Raw genomic sequence first — 23,997 nt, forward strand, 5'->3', positions numbered from 1 at the left:
ACTATTTTATATAGCAATGTATTTTGTAATGGCTTCAGATGAACTATACGGAACTGCCCAGAGCTACACTTTGAAGTAATGTTTATTTACAGTTCTCTGTATAGTTGGTCTCCATGACTTACCATCAAAATATAGAAAGGGTTCTCCTGTTCCTTGTAAGCAGTAATTTTCTAGGTCAAGTAACATTTGCATTGAGCACTGCTCAGAGACAGACACTCTGCTGGATTTAGATAGTACAGTTTGATGCAGTGGCTAGGAAGACATTGAACAAGTGTTGAAACAAAAAAATCTCTGCCTATTTTAAAGTAAATATTTCCTTTTTGTTTTGTACACTTCAATGAAAGGTGATCAGGAATAGAGAGGTCCTGGTCACAGAGGTCCAGTTGTGTCCTATTTTACATTTAGTTCTGCATAATAAAATCCATGGAGAACTATTAATTGATATTTTGGCAAATGCAGCATCACTGTGGCTCATCCAGTGGAATTCACTGAAAACCATGTCAAGGTGCCTGGTGGCTTCAGCTATGGCAGAACCTCGTTCTTTAAATTGGATTTGGGGTGTAATTTACAAAAGAGGATGGAAAAATCAGGAGCTCACATTCCACTGAGAGAGAGAAGGAGTGAGGCATTCGGCTTCCTCCTGCACCTCCGTGGCAAAATATAACCCACGAACCCTTTGAAAGTGGCTGCCATCAATTAGAGGTCAGATCCTCAAGTAGTAGATGAATGGTGGGGTAAAATGTGATGCTCTGTGCTGGAGGGACTCAGACTAGATGATGACTAGGAGTTTCCCAGCCTTAAAATCTTTGAATCCATATGACAAGCAGAATGTCCAAGATGAACAGCAAGCACTTATGAGGTCATAGTCCTTCACTGTATATTTCCCAAGCAAATGAAAATAAAGGGAAAAATGTTTGAATCATGTTTACTAGTTACAGTAGGTGAATATAGGACATAGATAGCTATACATTAGCTATGTGATCCAAGTTTATAGATCATAGATCTGGAAAGACAATTTGTGATCATCTATTTTTTTCCTGTATTACACAGGTAACAGGACTTTCTCAAATTAACTCCTATAGGAACTAGAGCAGTTCTCTGAGAAAATCAATCATTTTCAACTTCAAAATGGCTAGTGATGGAGAATCCATTACAATCCTCGGTAAATTGTTCCAATAATTAATTACCTTCCGTGTTAAGATGTCTAGTTTCAAATTTCGCTCTTTCTTGTCAGACTTTTTCCCACTTGACTGAAATGCTATATATGACCAAATTCCTACTCTTGTATTCTACTTCTACAGGGAAATGAGAAATTTATAAATTATAACCAATTCTCTCCTCAACCTTGTCTTTGTTAAGATGAATATATTGGTCTACCCAAGCCTCTCATTGAAAGACCTCCCTTTCCCTCCTGTAGCCCTTTTCTGAACTCAGCTCTGTTGGCTACCAGTCCCCGGTGGTGGACTCAGAAGTGAACACTACTTCAGTCACCACTGCACCTCTGACCATACAGAGCCAACACAGCTTTACTGTGAAAAATCCTGCAGCAGATATGGTGTGTTGACCCTTCGACTCACATCCCTGGACTGAGTATTTATGTTTAGCAGATTATTCACCACTATGCTTGATTCTTTTTTTCTTTTTTTTAGAAAGCCTTTGTATATATGGATAAGATTCAAGTACTATACATGTAGATATCAAGCCCTGACATGAGTCTGGAGAGCCTAAGCATAATTCTGCTCCATCTGAAACAGGGCTGATAACCCTCCCCATAATGCAGGAGGAAGCAGCTAATGGCCTGCTACATACCTAGACACTCACAAGTCTATTGGGCTGGGTGAGATTCACCTGAGAGTACAGAGTGAGCTCGTGAAGGAGCTTCCCAACCCACTTTCCGACATTTAGCAGCAGTCTTGGTTAACAGGAGAGGTCCCAGACATCTGTAGGCTTGCCAGTGTGATGCCTATCTACAAAAAGGGCCAGGAGGATCTGGGGAACTAAAGGCATGTTAGGTTGACCTCAGTACCAGAGAAGATTATGGAGAGGTTCATCTTGAGTGTGCTCACCAGGCACTTGCAGGACAACCAGGGAATCAGGCCCAGCCAGCAGGTATTTATGAAAGGTAGGTCCTGCTTGACCAACCTGATTCACTTCTATGACCAGGTGACCCAACTAGTGGATGAGGGAAAGGCTCTGGAAGCTACTTACTTGAACTTCAGTAAAGACTTTGACACTGTCTCCCACCACATTCTTCTGCCAGAGAAGCTGGTAGCTCATGGCTTAGACAGGTGTAGACCTTGCTGAGTTAAAATACTGGCTGATTGGCTGAGCCCGGAGTGTTGTGGTGAATGGAGCTAAATTCAGTTGGCAGCCAGTTCCAGAAGCATTCTTTCCCAGGGCTCAGTTTTGATTAATATCTTTATCAATTATTTGGATAAGGGATTGAGTGCTCTTCACTTCTTTGATGAATCCAGATATATAAATAAAAATGATAGAAAAAAGCACAGTGAAAAATTGGGCCAGCCAGCATGAGCTAATGTATGATGGACAAGTTTTGGTCTAGCCTATGTTCTTTTTCTGTTTCCTCTGATTAATTAGCAAAATGAACACACAAAATAGAAAGTCAGTAATATGCCACCAGATAGTTTTCCGCCCGTGCTAAGCACAACAGAGCGGGTGACTACAGTAGGGAGTCTTGCAAGTTTGAAGGCAAAGGTTGAAATTGCATTTTCCTTCCCACAAGAGACTGAGAAATACCATGGCCATACTTGATCTTACAGACAGAGTAAACATCTTTTAAGAAAACCAAAACCAAACAGTGGAAACAGTAGCATATCTTCCTAAGCTACCCTGCCTATGGCCATCATGTTGACCTCCCCAGTCTCTGGTATGACTGAGAGTACTGAAGGCAAGATGTTGCTTTTGAAGTTGAGTGCATTATGCTATGAGTAGAATTCCCCTACTGAGCCCTCATTTCTGTAGCATGTAGTGTCTGTATAACAAGTTGGCCAGAATTTCAACACCGCATATGGCTTTTTCACACATGAACACATTTTTTATTGCATATTTGTTTGAATGAGGATATCAACTTCAGAAAACAGAGTACACCTCTGGTTCAAAAAATGGCTGTGGAAAGTACGAGGAGCTTCAGTCTTACTTTCTTTCACAAGAACCACGATGCAAAGCTCAATTAGAAATGTATGAAAATACATAAAGCTTAACACTACAAAGTTCATATGTGTTAAAAAGAATGAGGACTTTGCTTAGGCAGCATTGTTCTCTATAGGCTAGAGGTCATAAATACAAATATTCATGCAATCCTTCACATTTCAAGCATACTGCTGTCACTACTGAGGTTCTTCGCTAGCCATTCTTTTCTGTTTCAGAGCCTTAAAGCATTATCCAATTGGCTGGGTTTTTTCAGATGGTCTTTTACTTTTGGGAAGACAGAAACCAAAATTATATACGAGCAGGCTGGTTCAGGTGAATTCCTCAGCCTTTAGCAGTGGTGGACGAGCCTTAGAGGTACCTTGGAAATGTGTAAACATCTAAAAGATAAGGCATCAGGATCAATTTTGCTACAGCCGCTTTTGCAATGCTTTATATACTAAAGAGTGGTCATTAAATGTTTGAGGACAGAAGGTGGAGAAATGTCAATGGTTAAAATAAGTCCTTCCTGAAACAAAACAGGCATTTTTGCTGCCTCACGCTCCATATCTACCTCTCTATTTCCCAGCTCAGCATGAGGGGCTCTATCAAAGGGCAGAGTGATCACAATGATGTTTGGCTCCATCTACACTGTTGTAAGCCTGTGGATTTCATTCTCAGTAATAAGAATATGGGAATAAGAAAACACACAGGCACACTGAGGTCTAAATAAACCTGCTTCTAACAGCAAATAACCCACAAGGTTTGGATAAATGCTGTGATTCTGGCAGATCTCCAGAGATGGAGCACAGGGGGGCAGTCCTGGCCTCCTATCTCATTTAATTCCTGAGTGCTGTCATCTTTCATACTTAGTGCCTCCTTGCTAAGCTGCTTGTGGTATGGCACAGCTGGTTAGAAATCAGAAAGCCACGACTATTTCACTGCTGTTGCAAACTACTGTGGATTTTTGTCTCCTTCTGCAGGTTTTCAGAAGACATCTCTTGGGAGAGTCCTGGAGTATGGGGGAAACATGGAACAGGTGTTTTGCATCTTTGACTAAATGTTGCAAGGTACTTAGAGTAGGTGGGACCAGTGAGGAGAGGTCCTGTCCAGGCCTGTATTCCTAAACTGGGAGACATGTGGGACACAATGACAACTACCCTTGGGTCCCTATCCTGGGCATCATCTACATATAATGCCTCAAAATTCTCTACCTAACTGATTTCTGGTAGGGGACTCAACCTATAGGTGACAGGGACCTTCCTAGGTCAGAGTTCCTCTCCTCACTCCTGAGGGGTGAGGGATAACCCATTCAGGCAGAGCACACAGAGAGTAGCAGACCAACAAACAAACCAAATCAACCAGTCAGGAGAACACTCTAAACCAAACCTGCTCCTTGGGTCTGAACCAATTGTATTTGCCACAAATTAATGGATACCTGCACCCTGCTTCTACTTACAAATCCCTAGTTGTTCTGAGAATTTTTTATTTAATCAATTCAGTTGTTTGTGTTTGCTTTTTAAAATTAGCGATCTTTCTTCTGTTGTTATAGTTCAGAATGGGATTATACTGAGCAAAATTTATTCAGTATTGTAACAGGAAGAGAGAAACCAGTGTAAGGAGTGTGCAATAGATAAACAGCATTTGATGAGTGGGGAAAAGTCACATGAGAGCAGATACTATTTGTACTGCTTAAAGTTGATGCTAATGGCACTGACCTGGTGTTTCGGTGATAACTTTATTCAGGACATTGAAACAGTGCACGAATGTTACCAAGTCAAAAGCTAACAGTAATGACAATTTCTGAAAGGGCACTTCTTTAACGATCATTCTGGAACCCTACACATATCACTGCAAAATGTGCATGGTGTTTTCATTTAAAGAGAACAGCTAGCTTATAGTAAAACTACAGTGGTAAAAATCTGGGAAGTACTTTGAGCAAATTTCACTTGTGAAGCAAGATCAATTAGGTTAAGGAGCTGAAACCCATAAAATACTCAAGGAAATGAGGAAATAATATCTGCAATGGGAGGTAACACTTCTGTTTCGGTCTTTAGCTGGCAATCTCCTGAACTTTTTGAAGTGGCAGGAGGACTCCATGCTGCTGATACAGAAGTAAAATGTGGATTTTACTTTTACATCAGATGCAAAATTATACTAGGGAGGGATTAATGTTGCATTTTGCCAAGTATTTCAGATTGACTAATTCTCCTCTTCCTTTTTTTCCCCCTTCCTCCACAGTTTCCTCCTGTCATAAGGACAGTGCCAGCTGGTTAACCACACTCTGCTCCACTGTTGGCTCTGACTAGTAGTGCCTGACACTACTAGATGGCTGTAGAGATGGACCTGGAACTTTATGGAAAAATTTCGAATTATCACATTTTCCTCAATGGCAATAGAGTTGAGAATGCTTACGGGGATAGGCTGCTAGCATTTTCAGCACTGCCTCACAAGTTCTGGCTTGGTTTAGACAAGACACTGGGTAATATTACAGTAGCTGGTTTATTAGCATTGCCCTAGCTGAGAGAGATACACTGCTTGTAGAAAGAATAAGAAATCCTACATGAACACACCCCAAAAAATCCTTTGTGCACACCTTCTCTTTTAGGATAAAAGCAAGAAAGGTTGAATGTAAGGCATCATTATAACATTAAAAACCATTCAATGCCCATAAGTAAGCCTCAACACATTTGAAACATACCCTTTTTTCCACTGTATGTCACATATTTACTCCTTTTTCCTTTCTTTATTACTAACAAAATGAGGGCATTTGCATGAAAACAAGAGCTTAGATTCTTAAAAGTTTCTCTATTCCTGCTTATATTTTCCTGCTCTGAAGGGATCAGAGCCTTCTGTAGAGGGTACTGTAATTGCTTCCAACCCAATGAGCTGTGATGAATAAGAAGCAGGAACTTTTAAACAAAGATCCTGTTTTCATGCAAATATTCTTAGTAATAAAGCATAAAGTAAAAGAAATATGTGAAGTTATGGTTTGCAGAACTGCTACTTAAAGCAAAGCAGCTTTGTAGAATGAAGCCGAGACTGAATTTTTTTAAGTGCGGTAAGGGAGAGTGAGTTTGAGTATTTTCCATAAGAGATTCCAAATGTCTCCAAACAAGATCGTTAAGAGGCAAAGATGGAATATATCCCAATATTACTCTCATCAGCATCACCAAGACCACTCTTTGTTCAAAGATCCTAACCAGAATTACGTCACCATGCTTCCATTTCTTTATAAATCCAGGAACATACAGCCTCTTTCCCCCAAAGATTTAGCAATCATCTAGTATGTTCCTATAATCCATCTTTGAGTCACTGCCTTGGTCTACCTCTTCTTAATTTTCCAAACTCCAGCAGTAACTGACCAAAACCTGATGAAAAAAATAGAGAGGAATATTGGAATTTGAAACAAAAGAAAACTTGCAGGAAACATTTATATCCAACAATAATGTAAAGTTTAGGCTTTGCTCCATGATAATTCACTCAGTAGGTAAATTAAAAATCAAGAGGTGTTCATTTGCTTGCAGTTTTCATACATTAACACTACCAAGTATCCACCTCTAGTTTCTGATCTTTTGAGCAGCAAACACCTTGGAGTTAATATTAAGAACATCTTTCTAGAGTGATCCTTTGCCAGTAATACTAGTAGATGGAATGGTGACTATTTTCTCATGAAAGCTGTGTCACAGCAGAGTCCCACCTCCTCAAACGTAATGAGGTGACTGATTATTCAGCCAGTCAGGGGATTTTGTCAAGCATGTGAGACCAAGGGAAGGCAGCAGACAAGCCCATGCAGTGCACTAACATTGACTTCTGTCTCTACCAGCATTAAGGCTGGCAGTACTCCTTGGCGCTGCCATCACAGGGCTGTAAAGAACGCGACAATAGACTTCCACTGAAATTCTCTCCAGGAAAGACAAAAAGTGCTAGCAGGCACACAGTTTAAAGTAAATCATTGGGAGCTGTGGTTTCTTTATCCCTAACTGCATCTTCTCTCGGTTCAGCAAGGAAGATTTTCAGTCTGCACAGAAAGCGGAGTTGTAACTCATGCACATGGCAAGTTAGAAGCATCAAAATTATTTTTCTAACTATGTCGGAGAAAAAAAACTACTGATAGAAAATTCTTACCCTCAAAAGCTACTTTCAACCATCCAACAACTCCATATCAAACACTATGCTGAAATGCGGTGCACATTTTCTCAATATTCTTCTTTGCCAGAAGTTGAACGATCGATTTCAGCCCAAAGCCTTCTCTTTTTTTTTCAGCAAGTTTTAAAAACTTGTGTCTTCTCAGCTTTTTCTATGGACTCGGTGCTTTGTCATCAAAATACTGTAATTTCATCCAAAACCACTGGTAACTTTAACGGGAGACATCAGGCCACTTTCTGCCTAAGCTTTCGCTTTCTGTTGCCAGTGGACTTAAAGAGCTGATAATTCCAAAAATACAATATTTATAACTTATTCATGATTTATTTTAAACCTCTTTCACAGCCCGATGCACATGAGGCAATTTAAATCGACAAAATTCTGTTTTGCAACTAACACTTCATTACACTGAATGGAAAAGTTCACACATCTGTTGGTGGTGTATTGTTTTGGGCTGGCTGCAGAGCAAACAATCCAGCCAGGCACAGATTTGCCATAGTAAGGCTGTCTCCAAACCCGAGGACAGAAACTTTCATTTCCTGACAAAGGCAAGTGGGTTCTGCAGAATGCGGAACAGAAGAGTCTCAGTCCATGGCACTGAAGGACCGACACACTCCCTTTCTCTTCAAGCTGAGTAATGGGGTGTCACTGGAAGTCTTGACAGAAGGAAGGTCTGTACAAGCCTTTTTCACTTCAAGGAGATTCCAGTCTGTGTAATTAAACCCTGTCAATTCTGATACCAAAAAAAAAAGACAGAAAGGTGAAGCTAACCTCATGCAATTTTCCTTATTGAAATATAATCTTATGCTACTGATTTCAGAATCTCAGATGACTTAAAAACTGGGGATTAAAAGTCTGCATTCTAAACTCTCCATATCAATTCTGCTGAAATTACTGTATACATAGAAGACATATTGAATGAGTACAGGTTACGCAGATATATCCTACAATGTACATTTATATAAGAGCGAGGTTATGCACCATACAATCAAACTTATTTAGATCACTAACTCTTTATGGTAAGCATCATTTTCCTGTCCTGCACTGAACCACTGCCCAGCACGGTGGGGTTCCAGGATGCTCCTGGGACTTCTGGCCAAGTGGTTAATGGAAGCAGTAATATATACCCGTACCTTTCACCAAAGCTAATAAAAAATCCTAACCGTAAAACAAAGAGACAAATCCAGCTGAGTTAAATATTATACTAATTTCTACTCTCCATCCCCACTCCCCACCACAGTTGGTTTTCATCCACTTTTGTTTGTTCTGTCTCCTGTCATTAAGTAGTTTGAAAAAAATAATGAGTATTTCTGGGTTTTTTTAAGGCATGGTTCAACCTCTACTGAATTTAAGAATTTGTCTCTGCTGAGAAGGCATATAGCTCTTCACACGGTCCAAAGTGGTACTGCTGGATATGGAATTGTTTTCTGAAAGATTAAAATGCTCCTGCCTATCTCAAGCATTTCACTCATCCATGCTCTAATTGTCCGGATCACCATTCCAGGCTACATCACATCTTCCTTTTCCCCTCCTTGTTTTGTGGGCTTACTTTGGATTCATGCATAGCATGGTAGCAGTGTGATATGGAAGTGACTGAGACCCTCAGCGGGAGCCTGGTTTAAAAAACAATTATCTGAGAGGATTGTTTAGCGGTGCAGCCCAATCTGTGTTACAACTCCTTTTCTAAATGTATGTATAACGGCACATTAAAGTAATGCTACAACTCATAAAGCCTGCTGGGTGAGGGTTCAGAGAGGTTCCCCTTGTTTCCCTTCTCCACAGCAGTTCCTTTGTTACTGCCTCTCCTCCAGATCCTGTGATGGACAGGAGTCCCGTGCTCCTCAAACACCAAAACAGAGCTGCCAAGATAATTTATGGACCCAGTGGCCAACAAAAAGTCTCAGACCTGCTTGGGTTATCTCTAAGTCCTACTTTTCTCAGCCTATTGTGCCAGCTTGTCCTCTCAGATTTTACAGATGCCGGGAAAGGTTTTGGCAACACAAACATCCTTCAGCGGGCTGCTTTTAAACAACAGTCGTCTCCCAGCTTCGCTTGCTTCCGTGGCGGTGTTTCTAGACAGAAAGCAGAAAAACAGAGAATAAACACAGGACCAGGGGGAGGGAGAAAGGATGGGAGAGGAGCAGAGCAGCGTGGTGGTGCGTGCGAGTCAGGGGTCAAGCAGGGAGACAGATGGAGGCCGGGCTGAGGTACAGCCCGATGGACCAGTGTGGTCTGGCCGGGATGCGCAAAGAAGGGCTTCTCCCAGCTCCATTGGCACCTTCCCTTTTAGCATTAGAAATCCAGGCTCGGCAAACACCGTTTTCTTGGCACCACAGCCCACGACAGCCTTTTCCTGCGGGCTGCAAGGTGATGCAAGCAGAGGGTGCTCATCGCTGCCCAAGCCTGGGCAGCAAAACCCCACAGCTGCCTTTTGTACCGGGTCCTTCCAGGCCCCGCGCGGTTGGAAGCCCAGGCGCAGGCGAGATTTCTGCGGAGGACACCGAGCTGAAGCCCAGGAGCCTCGCATCCCCCCCCTGGTTTCCGCGCGGAGGATGAGCCAAGGGCACGTGCCCGGGGTTTAAGCCCATCCCGGCCTCCCGTTCCACCCTCTGCCAGCGCTGCCCGGGCTGCGGGGACCAGCGATGCGCGGAGGCTCCCGGGGGATGCGGGGAAAAGACCCAGGATGCGGGGGAGGCGGCTTCGCTCTCCCGTTTCCAAGGGAAAGCCCACCCCGGCGGCGGCCACGTGTCCCCGCGGGGACCCCCGGTGCGGCGCCAAGTGCGGTGGGGACACGCATCCCATCCCACCCCATCGCATCCTATCCCATCCCACCCCATCGCATCGCATCCCACCCCGTCCCATCCCCCTCCATCGCATCCTATCCCATCCCACCCCATCGCATCTCATCTCATCTTATCCCATCCCACCCCATCCCATCCCCCCCATCCCATCCCACCCCATCCCATCCCACCACCACCCCCCACGCCGCGGCCCCGCGCGCGCTTCTTGCTCCAATAAGCAATAATTAGGTCCTAAGCTAATGATGCGTCAGCTGATCCGCTCGCTCCGTCTGCGCGCGGGGAGGGAGGGAAAAGGGGGGGTGGGGGGGTGCTGCTCCCGGAGACATCGCCATGGAAACGCTGCCCTCGCCTCTCCTTCCCCTTCCATCTCCTGCCCCTCCACCCCTTCGTCCTCCCCCCGGCAGCCCGCGGCGGGGTCCGCGCCCGCGGAGGCGGGGGCGCCTGGCGCGCCATCCCGACATGGGACAGCGCTGCCCGTCACCGCGCCGCGCCGCCGTCGCCACAGAAACTTTTGTCCCGGCGGCCAATCAGGGCTCGCGGGGCGGAGGGGGGTGGCGGTGGTGTCGGGGCGGAGGGGAGCGGGGTGTGTGTGTGTGTGTGTGTGCGGATCGCGGAGAAGCCGCTGGGGCCCGGCCCGGTGCGCGCCGCAGCCGCCGCATCGCAGAGCGCGGGGGGCGCCGCGGAGCGTGGGAGCGCGGAGGCTGCGCACGGCGGAGGCGGCGCGGGCGGGCGCGGCCGCGGACACCCGGCCAGGAGGAGCGGCGCGGCGGGAGGCACCGGGGACAGCGCGGACATCGCCGCCGTGAGCGCAAACCGCCACCGGGAAGGGGACAAAAATCAGGATTGCTGCCTTTTTTTTTTTCTCTTTTTTTTTTTTCCCCCCCTTTTAAAAAAAAGGGGGGATTTTGCTCAGCATCCGCACGCAAACTTACTTGAATGCCTTGTAGCCAGTTTAGCCCAGAGAGCAAAGGATACCCCGCACCCGAGGAGTCCTACATGTGTGAGCACCATCATTACACTGGCAGAGCGACCGAGAGCCGCCTCCTTTCCTTTACCAACATCCTCCTGGGACTGATCTCTCTCTCCTCTGGTCCAATATCCGAGCCTGTCGCCTACACAATCTGGTGTTCCTTTTTTTTTTTTTTTTCTTTTTCTCTCTTCATCTGCTGGGATTGCTAAGTAAATAAACAGGAAAAAATCCTAAAACGGCATCTGAAAATTTAATGGGACCGAACATGAGGAATTGAAATGCTCACAGACCATTTCCCCCTCACCCACCCCCCCGCCCCTATAATTAAAAAATATGTCCTTAAAACCCGGATCGGATGTATTAGGCTTAGAAAATAGCAGGTAAGAACTTTCTTTCTTTCCAGTACCTTCATGCCCGGAGCGGGGATATCTAAAGCAGAGCCGCCCAGCCTTGGAATAAAGGGGGAGCAGAGAGACCCGTTTGCCCTTCAGTGCTTCCTCCATCCTGCGCGGCGAGGCGGCTTCAGGGAGAGGCGCAGCCCGCCAGGACAGAGACAGAAAAGCCTTCCGAGCAGGCAGCCGGGGACGAGGAGGGGGAGCTTTTTTCCCCCTCTTTCCTTTCCTTTCGCCCCCCCACCTTCACCTGCACTATCCAGAGCGAATCCGGGTGCAGCCGATGTATGGAAAAGAAGAAGGATCCGAGTCAATATTTTTCTTCTCTCTTCGCTAAGCCAAGGGATAGGATTTTAATTATTTATCCGCCCGAACCCTCTCCGGGTAAGACGCTGCTGGAGCCAGTGGGATAGTCCTGCCTTGCACAATTATTAAAGAGACTGATCACGTACAGTGGAAGGATAAGAGGAGCTTCTACCAGACTCGTTTTGCCTCCTGTGGAAAAAAAAAAAAAAAAAAAAAAAAGCAAACAAAACCAAAATAATGAAGAACATTGCCACACTATCGAATTGATCGCTGCCCCCCTCATCCATCCCTCTCCCGCCCCCCGAACCCGCCCGAACCACCACCACAACAACAACAAAAAAAAGCCCCAGCAGACCCGCTGGGATCTGCCTGCACCGGGACCTCCTTCGCTCGGGCTGGGAGCTGGATGCATTTTTCATGAGCGCTGGGTGAACAGGTGCAAAGTGCGGCGGGGCGGCCCCCGGCCCCGCACCCGGGCGCGCGTGTCCGTCTGTCCGTCTGCGGGTGAGTGTGAGTGCGTGTGCATGTGTGCGTGTGGGTGCTAGGAGATTATGGAGAGCAGCGACCGGGACATGTACCGCCAGTTTCAAGACTGGTGTCTCAGGACTTACGGGGACTCAGGAAAAACCAAGACGGTGACCCGTAAAAAATACGACCGGATCGTCCAGCTCCTGAACGGCTCCGAGTCGAGCTCCACGGATAATGCCAAATTCAAATTCTGGGTCAAATCTAAAGGCTTCCAGCTCGGCAACTCGGACGAGGTCAGTGGTGGTGCTGGAGGAGGGAAGCAAGTGCTGTACGTGCCAGTCAAAACCACGGTTAGTAGAGAATTGTCTTCCTTGTTCTATGTCGGCCGCCGCAGCCCCGCTCCGGGAGCGAGAGGCACAGGGGGAGCCGCAGCCACAGTTGGCTCCTTCCTCCCTCTTCCCCCCCCCAAGTCATCATCACCATGTCGCGTTTGCCTGTCACATTATACACCGCCGAGCTCTTTGTGGGTCCTTTCATTTAAAGCGATCGTGCGCACAAACACACCCTGCCGGGGCCGTGTCGTTCTCCTCCTCGCCCGTGTGTGTGTCTCCCCCCCCATCCCCACCCCCGCATCTCCCCGAGCCGCCGCGGCGGGGCCGCGCTGGGCTTTGTCCCGGCTATTGTGCCGCTCCCCGGGTACCGCTCGGTCCCGCACCGGGGGAGCCTCGCCTGGCGCTCGGCCAGCCCGGCGCCGGGCGGTCATCTCTGTGTGTGTGTTTCCTCGGGATATCCGTTGTTTATGCTGGTTTTTTTCCTCCCTCCTTTTAAGATATATTTATTATTATTATGGTTATCCCGCATCCCCGTGCGGGCTGGCTGCGATGGTAACGGCGGCGGGGAAGACAGGATGCTCAACAAAGGGAGGGAGAGAGAGAGGGAGAGAGGGTTCCGCATGACCGAGGGAAACGGTGCGCTTGGTTCTTCTTTCTGGGGGATGCACCAGCCTCGCAGCCATAAGGCTGGGAACTCCATTCCATGGGCTGAGGCAGCGGGGCAACCCCCGGCGGGCGCTGGAGCCGCGGAGCTCGGCGCGGGTCTGGCAGCTCTGGTGCTTGGTGGTGGCAGGAGCGACAGATTTTCTTATCTGAGAAGATGGGGACTGTGGGCTGCAAGTAGGTTTTGGCTATTGAACTCTCTTCGTGTATCATTATTCTTACTTCTTATGGTCTGGGTCACGCAAGCTAAGCTTCTTTTGTCTGTGCGTGGGGTGGGAGGGGAGCGGGAGCTGGGAAAGGAAACCCGGCAATTAAAAATATTCGTACTTGGGCATTTGTCTTGGAGGAGGAACATTCCACCCCTTTTTTTAAATTTTTTTAAATTTTTTTATTTTTTTTAATTATTATTATTATTATTTATCTTGTCAGCTTATTCTGCCCATTGCAGAGGGGATGATCTTTAAGGTTCCTTCCAACCCAAACTATTCTATGATTCTGACCTAACGGGAAGGTTGCTGGGTGGCGCAGCAAAAGGGGCTTCTTGGAAAGTATTCTGGGTTGGGTTGTGACGTAGGCTGCCGGGGAAATCTGCCTCTCTCTGCCTTGCTGAAGTCATAAACCTGGGCATTCCCGGGGGCCGCCTCGTATTTGCCCCCTTGTCATCACCGCCGTCGTGGCTGTGGGGAGGCAGAGGTGGGGAATTAATTTGAAGGAATTTACGAATATGAAGACTGAAAGTGAAAGAGCAGCCCTGGATAAAGCTTGTTCCCTTCTCTATGGTTTCCGTTCACTGGAGTGTTCTAGGTCTGCCTATAGGTTCAGGTTATTCAGGTTATTTATTTGGGAGATCCCTTTTCTGCCTCTAGATGACTGATTGCTAATCTCTGACCCCAATGGGTTATGTAGATACAGTTTATAATGAAAATGTAGTCTAAAGCAGAAGTCTACAATGAGGTCGGTATTTTTTAATATTTCTTCTGGTTACTGGAATAATAATTTTGGAGAGGCAGCAGGCAAGATTGTTCATCCCTAAAAGTATCCTTTTCACTGCAAGTTCAAAACTGTAAGCAAATAAAGTATTTTTTAGAATGACACTGACTATGCTACTAGATAAAAAGGCTAACCTTAATTTTACATGCTGGAATCTAAAAATTAAGTGCCGTTCTGGGCTTTGAAACACAAGATTCAGTGATGATCAGCTTGTCTATTTTCTCTCACCTTCGCTAGGCCATGAAAGCCTGATGTCCCACCTTGCATCCCCTCCTCTATTTTATTTTCAGATCAAATAATCAAAATTTCTCTCTCTTTTTTTTTTTTTTTTGACTTCAGAGATTTCACTCAGAGGTCAAGCACCTTGCTAGCCTTACCTCTGTACATTTGGGGCAGTCATACCCTCAACTGTGAATGTCTCTGTATGTCTCTATATATGTATTTATATTCATATAGAAGTAACTATCTTTAGCTTAAGCAACCAAGCCAATATCCTAATAAAATAAGGATGTCTGCTAATAAAATCAAGAAAGGCAAGGTAGTATGACATATCTGTAACGAATTCCTGAATATCTGTGCATTACTCGAACAATGACATATAAAGCCTTGCAGAATAGGTCCTGTATGTAGGTAAAAATTCCTTCTACTGGCCAATATAAATCTGTTGTCTAACATAAATGAGAAAAGGTGATATTCAGCATCTTTATACAATACTCAGCTCTGAGAACAAATGTTTCTTAAACCTATGAATCTGGTGTCACTATCCCATCACAAAAGGCAGAGGAGTATTTAAGTAGACGTGTAGGGTGGCAAGGGCTTGTATGAGCTATTGGGGCAGCGCCTGCTCGGCTCTGAAATCACCTGTTTGACAGAACAGGGATGCAGCCCCTGGCCTGGAGAAAGCCAGTGGCAAAGCTCGTATTGACTTTAGGAAGCCTAGGATTTCAACCAGACAGGAAAGATAAGTTGCAGGGGGAAAGATGGGATTTTCCTCAGACAGTAATCGTTGGTAGGCCTTAAAAGCCCATTCTCTCATGTCTTTTACTAATTATTTAAGAGTTTATTAATTTGTTACTGTTTAGAAACATACCCACTGTTGTTATTTCTCTCTCTCTTGTCGTTATCCCATACTATTCAGCTCATCCAGTCCACAGAGAGAGCCATAAACAACAATAGATCCCCAAACTGTGAATCTCTCCCTCATCTTCTCCCTTTTCTTGTCCATCACTTGATCTCACCATAGGTAAAAGTAATTTCAATTTAAAATTAATCACTGCTGGCAGCATGAGCACTCTCTCTGCAGTAACAGGATGGATGAAATTACAAGTTGGACCCTGCAGTCACAAGCTGGTCAAAAATAAGCAAATATTCAAATACTTCATTAGGAATTATTCTCTCCTTGAAGCTGTAAGATTTGCTGCTCAGCTTTGCTGTCAGCCAGAGAGATTTGCTCCTGATGGTGCTGTAATCCACTGCTGCTGGTAATTAGACATCATTACTGCTGCGTTAAAGGGAAAGAGAGAAGGAGAGAGGACAGGCTGGGGCTAATTAACTACTTGATTCTAATGAAAGAAAGAGAGCCTGATAGCAACTGGGAGGTTGCACTGGAACAGGATAGATGTACAACACAGACTTAATTGAAGCAGGGGTGTCTTGCAGTCTCGCAGTAGCTGAGGCTTGGTCTACTTTCATATTCTGTGGGCAGTAGCGTGTGAGGCATTATTCTATTTTTCTCTTGCCTGGTTGGCAAGTGGCTCAAAATCACAGGCCTATCTTCAACATCTAGTTTAAGCATGCCAGCAAGGAGAATGCATAGATCATTATGTGCTGGCTTAAGCTGTTTTATGGGTACGGTCTCCTCAAGAGCAACAGGAACAAATCAATTTCTGAATGTTCACATCCCTCTGTGGCCTAGGAGATGCACTTCTGGTCACCAAGCGACAACAGCCCCTGCAAAACAGCCATTTTAGGTTGTGGGACAACACACCGTAAGGTATTCCTTTATGCAGCCCAGAGAATATTTCACTTCTGCAACTTTTCAGATTGCTACGATTATCATCCTAAAGTCTTGTACTTTGTGAAAGCAGCGAAATTATGCCTAACCTAGATGCACTGTGGAAACACATCAGGCCGAAAAATATGTCAAATGGCTGACAGTATTGACTTTTAATGGCTGGTACTCACAATCCATAAGGATGTGTGGAACTAATATTTCTAGTGTAATATCTTTTCCAATGATACACATGATTTTTATGGTGGTTTTTTTTTGTGTGTGCATTTTCTGCGTAGTTCTTTAACTGGAACTATTTATTGATTGGAAACTTGAAAACCAATTTCTTTTCACTGCTTTTCTTTCTCTTGCTTGATGTTGTCTGTAGACACAAATATGGCTCTTAAAAATCAGTCTTGATTTAAAAAGAATTTATAAAATAATGGCCCAGGCTGTATCAGTGGATTGTAAGTATAACTTTCTTTTACAAGAGAAGGGCCAAGATAACTGCAGGATACGGCTCAAATATAGAATTTACACGGTATTAGCAAATTAATAGAATATAACCTCAAAGGCCAAGTTCAGATTGCTTTCATGTCATTATTAATTTGGAATCACTCCCCTGACTTTAGTGATATGACAAGCATGAATTTTCCTGTCTTTTTTTTTTTTTTTAATATTGTCCGGCTGTAGGCGTAGAATGAACTCTCATTCAGAAACCAAAATTTGTTCAGGTTGGTTAAATCTTTACCTTCTCTATGAGGATCTGGTAGTTCTTGGATCACCACTAGCAGAGCAGTGAGGCTTTCTGCAGGTGCAGGGCTGTACTACTGAATCTGATTACAGGATTTAGGGCTTAAAATTATAGGCCAGTCATGTCTATGGAACAGGCTATATCCCAGCCCACCTCTTATTCTGTTGGTGATGAAGAACAGTAGATGGACATACGCGTTTATGGTTAATTTGATTTTTATTTAAATTATTTTATGAACAACAGAAGAAACATCCCGGTACATATAGCTTATATGTCAAAATATGGTGCTTTAAATTATCTTATGTTTTAAATTGTTCAGTATTTTGGGGCATTTTATAGCAATCTGAAAATATGCAGGTTTGATTCATTGCGTTTCTCCCCATTTTTGTAGCTGCCAGTATAAAAAATGAGTAAAAGAGTTTGTCAAATATATATTGGTAGCTCTGTAGCCTGCTGAACTGCCAACACATAATGGCATTAAGTACCACAGAAAGGTGATGCTGAGGGTGAACTATAATTCATCTCAAGGTACAATTCTGCGGTAGTTTACAGACCCATTAAATGCATCTTCCAAGCTCAGAGCTGGTGTTCAAGCCCTGCCGTGTCCGTCTCTTTTAGCTGTCCGTCACATTTTCCTTAACCCCTGTTCAGGTCTGCAGAGCTTTGTCTCCTCCCATCACCGGCAACCTCTGCCCTGCTGTTTGCAGACCTCCCGGTGGACTCTGTGAGGAGGGATGCTGGTGAATCAGAGAGACTGTGCTGGAAAATGGTCATAGCAGATGGAACAAAACTGGTTTAGTTGGCAACTCTTAATGCAGGCATTCAACAAAGCGTTCATGAATACAGAGGATAACTCTGTCCTGCAATTTAAAAATGTTAAGGTGGCCATATGTAAGATGCCATCTCCACATGCATGTGTGAGAGAGAGGCAAAGGGAGAAGAGGATCTTGAGATTCTTAGTAACAATGTTGAGCTAGAATTTTCCGAAGGAATGTGAGCCAAAGAGAACAATTTTTTTAAAAAGGCACATTTAAAAGTAGTCCTCTGTGAAACTAGAAAATGTCACCATTACTTCAGAAAGATTAAATAGGTGTAGCAATACCATAACAAAAATTACTGCTGATACATCCATCCCATATATCATAGAATCATAGAATAGTTAGGGTTGGAAGGAACCTTAAAGATCATCTAGTTCCAACCCCCCTGCCATGGGCAGGAACTTCCCACAAAATATATACCCACATATAGCGAGAGACAGGATGACAGATTCAGTAGTAAAGGCCAGGCTTGTAGCTTGAAACCCTGAATCTTTTCCAGTGATCCAAAATAAAACTTCCCCCTTTTATTTACCTGCTCTTGGGAAGCTTTGCTGAGAATACTGAGGTGAGAGTGAGCTTGGTTCTCCAGTGCCTTACCCTCAGCCTCTCGTCAGTGAAGCTGCACTGTATTCAGTCATGATGCAGCAAGGTAGGGACTCCTGCTCAGACATTTCAGCCAAGATTTTCGTCAAAGGTACTGAGTGTTTTTTTCTGTGGCTGCACAGCTGTGTGATCAGTGAGAAACACCCAGGCGTTTGCTAGCAGGTTACTGCTATATGCTGACAGGCTGATATACTTCAATACAGCATAATGGGACTGTTTCTGATCTTTGAGATAGTTTCTTCTCCTAACTTTTGAGGTGATCACCATTGCTCTTGTTTAACACTGAATGTGTGCCTGCAGCCCAGAAAGTCAACCGTATCCTGGGCTGCATCAAAAAAAAAGTAACCGGCAGGTCAAGGGAGTTGATTTTCCCCCTCTACTTTGCTCTGGTGAGACCCCACGTGGAGTACTGTGTTCAGTTCTGGAATCTTCAGCACAGGAAGGACATGGATCTGTTAGAACAACTCCAGAGGAGGGCCAGAAAGATGATCAGGGGGCTGGAGAACGTCCCCTATGAGGACAGGGTGAGAGAGCTGGGGTTGTTCAGCCTGAAGAAGAGATGGCTTCAGAGGGACCTTATAGCAGCCTTCCAGTACTTAAAGGGGGCTACAGGAAAGCTGGGGAGGGGCTCTTTCTCAGGGATCACAGTGATAGGATGAGGGGTAGTGCTTTTAAGATGAAAGAAGGTAGATTTAGATTAGATATTAGGATGACATTTTTCACTGTATGGGTGGTGAGGCACTGGGTGAGGATGCCAGAGAAGTAAGTCATTGATGCCCTGTCTCTGGAGGTGTTCAAGGCCAAGGTGGATGAGGCTTTGAGCAACCTGATCTAGTGGGAGGTGTCCCTGCCCATGACAGGGGGGTTGGAACTGGGTGATCTTTAAGGCCCCTTACCACCCAAATCATTGAATTATTGTGTAGGTTGACCCTGATCAACACAGCCTCCAAAATAAATAGACCTTTGTAGGATGTAAAGATGTCTTTATCTTGTAGATGCCGTTTTAAACCTAACTGAAGCCCCTCTGACTTTACAAAACTCGTGAGATGTTAGCTGGTGCATGAGAGTTGTTTGCATTGTCCTGCAGCAGCACTGAAAGTGCTTTCTTAAATTACCTTTTTGTTCTGTTTAAATAGATGAGCCTCAAACCCTCGCATTTCCACTAGTGAGGTATTTTCAAATGTTTTATAAACCTAAAATATCCAGATAGGCATTGTCAATATCCAGGAAAGACTTGCTACAAGTTACTATGTTGAGGGTTCTTCTGTATGCAAGGGGGTTTTCTTAGTGATGGTCAACTTTATCACAGATAGTAGTATAGGCTTCTAACTGCTTATTCAATAACTCTGCAAGCTGCAAAGCCTGACAGTTACTATGTGCATCTGCAGGGATTAAAGCCAGTTGTTGAAATTGAATCGTAGGGTTTGAACGATTTAGTTGTATATGTGGGTACTCTTCATCTTAAGGGGCTATCTATAGTGAACGTTTTACTTAATAAATCTGATCTATGTTATAGTTAACCTCAAGGAAAGACTTTTTCAGTTATAAATATTCTGTATGGACTTGGAAGGACGAGTTTTATTAAATGACCTACTTGAGCCTAGGATGAAACGCATTCAACCTTTTTCACTGGAGAGCCTATAATTAAGCTCCTCTGGGAAATGAGAGGTTGTATATATATATTGCCAGTAAGGCCTGTGTATCTGGAAGCTTTGCAAATTTCGTTACCCCAAAGTTTTTAATACAACAAGAGATGCATACAATAGCCTTTTGCCTGTATTTAAAAAAAAAATTAGGGGACGAGATCATGTGCACTTGAACAATTTATGACTCTAAGTCACTATGCAATTTTAAATGAGTACATCTTGTGATTTCTTTCTTTGTTGCCCCTGGACCACTACGGATACTGCTAGGTGGACTGTAGAAAACTTTTATTCAAGGCAGATGCAGAACTGAAGTAGCTGCTGCTAAATCATGACCTGTCTGTAGGGTAGAGCAGCATTGTGTTGGCACGTGGGAAATCAAACTCTTGAATGGACTAATGCTCACTTCCCTGAGCTGATAGAAGATAAGTAACAAGCAAGCAGTTATTGAAATACATAAAGAGAACAGCTGAAGTATGGCCAGAGGTTTCAGCAGACAGGAAAGAATAAGGAGTGTAAAAAGGTTTCACAGATATTGTTTTTCAACATGTGTTTTCTCTGTTGTGGATGATGAGGAAATACCCATCCTTGGCTTTACATTTTTCAGGTGATGAAAGTGAGGAATGGTCCTATCCCTGCATAGGACAACCCCCAAATTTACACCGTGTGTCTGAGTGCACTTTCCAAATGCTTCTTGAATATTGTTAGGCCTGGCTCCGTGACTGCTCCCTTGGGGAGCCTGTTCCAGTGCTCCATCACCTTCTGAATGAAGAGCCTGTTCCTAATATCCAACCTAAGCCTACACAATCACCAAGACTAATACAAATATAATAATGCAAAATAAAATTAAAGAGCAGTAACTAAAATATTACTACAATATATTATTTGCCACCATATACAGTGGCAAATAGATACTGGAAGATTGCAAAAAATGTACTGAAAAGAGAAAAAAAAGGTAGTAAAGATAGTTCATAGAAATGACAGATCTGTGAACCGTATTTCAGCACTGGGGGAAAAAAAACAATAAAAAATTAAAAATTGAATTGTTAAGTGTCAATATGAACTATGCCTGGTTGGTGCAAGAAGTTTGGATTTTGTAAGGGTTAATTATGTTCCTATAACCTGTCATGTTCAGAAGTCTTTTAGGTAATTTTCAGGTACAATTTTGGTTCTGGCTTCCTTCTGGAATTAAAAAAATCTACTACTGACTTTACTAAAGCAGGGTGGAAAGTTTGGCTAGAATGCCAAATTAAAGCTGGTGAAGAGTTAGGAAATCGTAAGAAGTGTTTGAGACCCATATAAATGCAGTCTAATGTGTGTACACACACACAGATAAGTATATATGTACACATAAATATACACACATATGTACATAGAAAACACTAATGAAGGGGTTTCAATACTGGATGGAAATGCAAATTAATCAGGTTAAGCAACTCAAGGAAGAATTGGGAGGGAAAATAGAAATATCATAACAAAAGAAAAAAAGGAGAAATCATGGCAGGCAGACCATTGCCAGATAATTTACATTTTATGCCATTGTGACATTAGCTTAGGAAAGGAGGAATTCAAGCTTTTCCATCATGTTTAAAATGTATAGAATTAGTATAACATCTCAAGGGAAACATTTAGGAATAATTTCAAACAAATCAATAAGTGTATCTTCAATAAGCATAGCGGGGGTAATAACAATCATCATTAGGGAAAGTATAGAGAATAATATTGAAAACTTATCCTTCTCATTAATTAAATGGTATGTCCTTTCCTTTAATAACATGCTTAGAGTATTTACCTCCTCTCTAAAAGGTCACAACAGATGAAAGGTCCAGGGAAGGTAACTGAGCTAATTAAAGAGAAGGGGGTACTTAAATGAAAAATAGATTTTAATGGTTCTATCACCCAGAAAGATGAATGTTAAGAGAAAATGCATAGTAGAAAAGAGACACGTAAGGAGGGATAAAGAAGCTGAGAGAAATGATGTGGTGTAAATACTGGTGAACAGCACAGAGAGATCACTGAGCAGCCACCCTTTTAATCATATTCCATGTTCTGAGATGCTTTTGACAACCATCTCAAAAGGTAAATTCAAAGCTAGGCCATTGCTTTATAACTCACAGTGTTGGGAATGGAAAGTCTGCATTGCAGCCCCTAGAGAAACTCCAATTGATTCAGCCAAAATTTCTGCCAAGGATTTTACAAGAGAGTCATAGCTCTGTGGCTCTCCTAAGGATATAGTATACTTTTTACATCAGTCCAGCTTTGCTGGCGGGCAGAAGCGAGGACAAGGTCACATTCCTGCCCTTCCTCCTCTGTGCCCCTGGGAGCATGGGCATTGGTGATGGCACTTACCTGCCTTGCTGTTACCTGTTTTCTTGCAGCATCTCCCCAGGTATTTTCCCATAGAGCATCTGTCAGACTTATTCACGTTCCAGCCCATAAAGTCAACACAGGGAAAGACTTGTGAAGCGTGGTGAAATCCCAGCATCTTCCCTTCCCCTCTGTACTGAATTTTAGTTTTGCTGGTGATCTCAGTCTTCATGCTCTTGTTTCATGAATAGATGGTAAAGTTTTAGGTATGCGTTCTTAGGTTGGCTGAAGCTAGCAGAGGAAAATAATTCGGTCATTATTGAACCATGCACCTGGATGAGCCATATTTTCTTTAGAGATTTATTTGTTTAATTACTGAGATCTGAAACACGTTTTGCAGACTCTGAAACGTTTTGGAGACTGGGGCTAGATGGTTTGTTGGTCAGTTTGACTGTAGCACTTTCTGTGGTTTATTGCTGTAGTGATATTATTAGTCTGTAGGAAGCAAGGAGACCATTAAGTTTCTGAGCTCTGTGGATCAGTGCATGAGATTACAGTGATTTAAACGGGAAGTTTGTGATGAACCACCTCTGTTTTCCAATTTATTCCACTTGTCATGTGAAGTAATGTGCTGTTTTCACCTCCATATTTTTGTCTGCTTGTGCGAGGATTGTAATTTTTTTTTTTTTTTAATGCTTGTTGCAACTACTACCAATCTCTTGCTGTGGTGGGAAGAAAAGAAAAAAAAGAGCAGAATTAGTAGAAAATTAATTGCAAATATGAGAGGAAATTAGCTCACTCAACTGATGACACTTTCTGGAAGACTTAGCTTTTGTCCAGTCTGACCAGCAAAGGTGGGGTATATCTAATTCGATGACTTGTCCCATTACATATCTCAAGAAACAGCAGTGGAAAACAAGAAAGAATGCAACTTGTTCTTTTCTCCCTTAAGCTAGACATAGGCATATATTTTTTTTATGACATCTTTTGATAACCTTTATCTTTTTATATTTTGTGAGTTCAGCAAAGCCCTATGGCCATGGTTGCTATAATACTACAGTATTTCATTCGTAGCAAGCAAACAGCTCATCTTTCTTTTAATGAGTGCTTGTATTCCAATTCCTAGCATCTGTCTAAAACCTGTATTTCAGACAGACCACATCTATTTACCCATTTTTTGTTTCCATTTGGGCTTATCCAACAAGGAGATGGGATAATTAGTTCTATATCTACCCAGCAGCAAATCCCAGAACTTCTCAAAAAGACATATATCGTAAACTCATTGGACTCATTAACCCTGCTTTTTTAGAAAACCTACACAAATCCTTGGCTTTTACCAGTGCCAAAGGCCTGATTATCATTGTTTTGGTGTAACTGGGACCTGAATTTGGCATATTGAGCTTCCAAGGAGTTAAATTTGAACCAAAGCACTATAAATAAAGCTAGGTCTAGAGGCAAATAAAGTTAGTTAAAATAAAACTATTTTCTTCCCCTTTTAACTGCCTTTTTGCATCGCAAATGCTAATACTATTCTCTTCAAATCCGCCCAATTTTGGCGAGATACATTGGCCTTTGAGGAGACTGTGGAACTTAAAAGATTGTTTTACCCATGTTCCTGCTCAAACCCCTACATTTTCAACTTGAATGAAAGGGACCATTTTCAAAAA

At 43.5% G+C, this 23,997-nt stretch overlaps 1 protein-coding gene and 1 long non-coding RNA gene across 8 annotated transcripts in view; one reads left to right on the forward strand and one right to left on the reverse strand.

The window, feature by feature from the left end:
* Positions 1-5,961: 5,961 nt before the first annotated feature.
* Positions 5,962-12,510, reverse strand: LOC128851320 (uncharacterized). 3 transcript variants are annotated; one of them, XR_008448660.1, is made up of 5 exons: positions 12,118-12,255; positions 11,471-11,951; positions 11,027-11,306; positions 9,200-9,365; positions 5,962-8,026 (listed from the first exon to the last, which is right to left on the reverse strand). It is a non-coding gene; the product is annotated as an uncharacterized LOC128851320 (long non-coding RNA). The 3 variants fall into 3 exon arrangements; XR_008448659.1 differs by lacking the exon at positions 12,118-12,255 and adding an exon at positions 12,374-12,510 and having other exon boundaries at positions 11,027-11,951; XR_008448658.1 differs by having other exon boundaries at positions 11,027-11,951.
* The window catches only part of NOL4 (nucleolar protein 4), a 199,876-nt gene continuing 188,009 nt past the window's right edge, over positions 12,131-23,997 (forward strand). For 2 of the 5 annotated variants that reach the window (XM_054059339.1, XM_054059341.1), the window contains exon 1: positions 12,311-12,580. In XM_054059339.1, coding sequence (XP_053915314.1) covers positions 12,314-12,580 — 267 coding nt within the window. In that variant the 5' untranslated portion in view covers positions 12,311-12,313. Of the gene's footprint in view, positions 12,267-12,310; positions 12,581-13,160; positions 13,403-23,997 lie in introns of those variants that run through there. The other 3 variants (XM_054059343.1, XM_054059340.1, XM_054059342.1) reach the window with 3 other exon arrangements.

Source organism: Cuculus canorus, chromosome 2, assembly GCF_017976375.1.
Source record: "Cuculus canorus isolate bCucCan1 chromosome 2, bCucCan1.pri, whole genome shotgun sequence".
Classification (NCBI taxonomy): domain Eukaryota; kingdom Metazoa; phylum Chordata; class Aves; order Cuculiformes; family Cuculidae; genus Cuculus; species Cuculus canorus.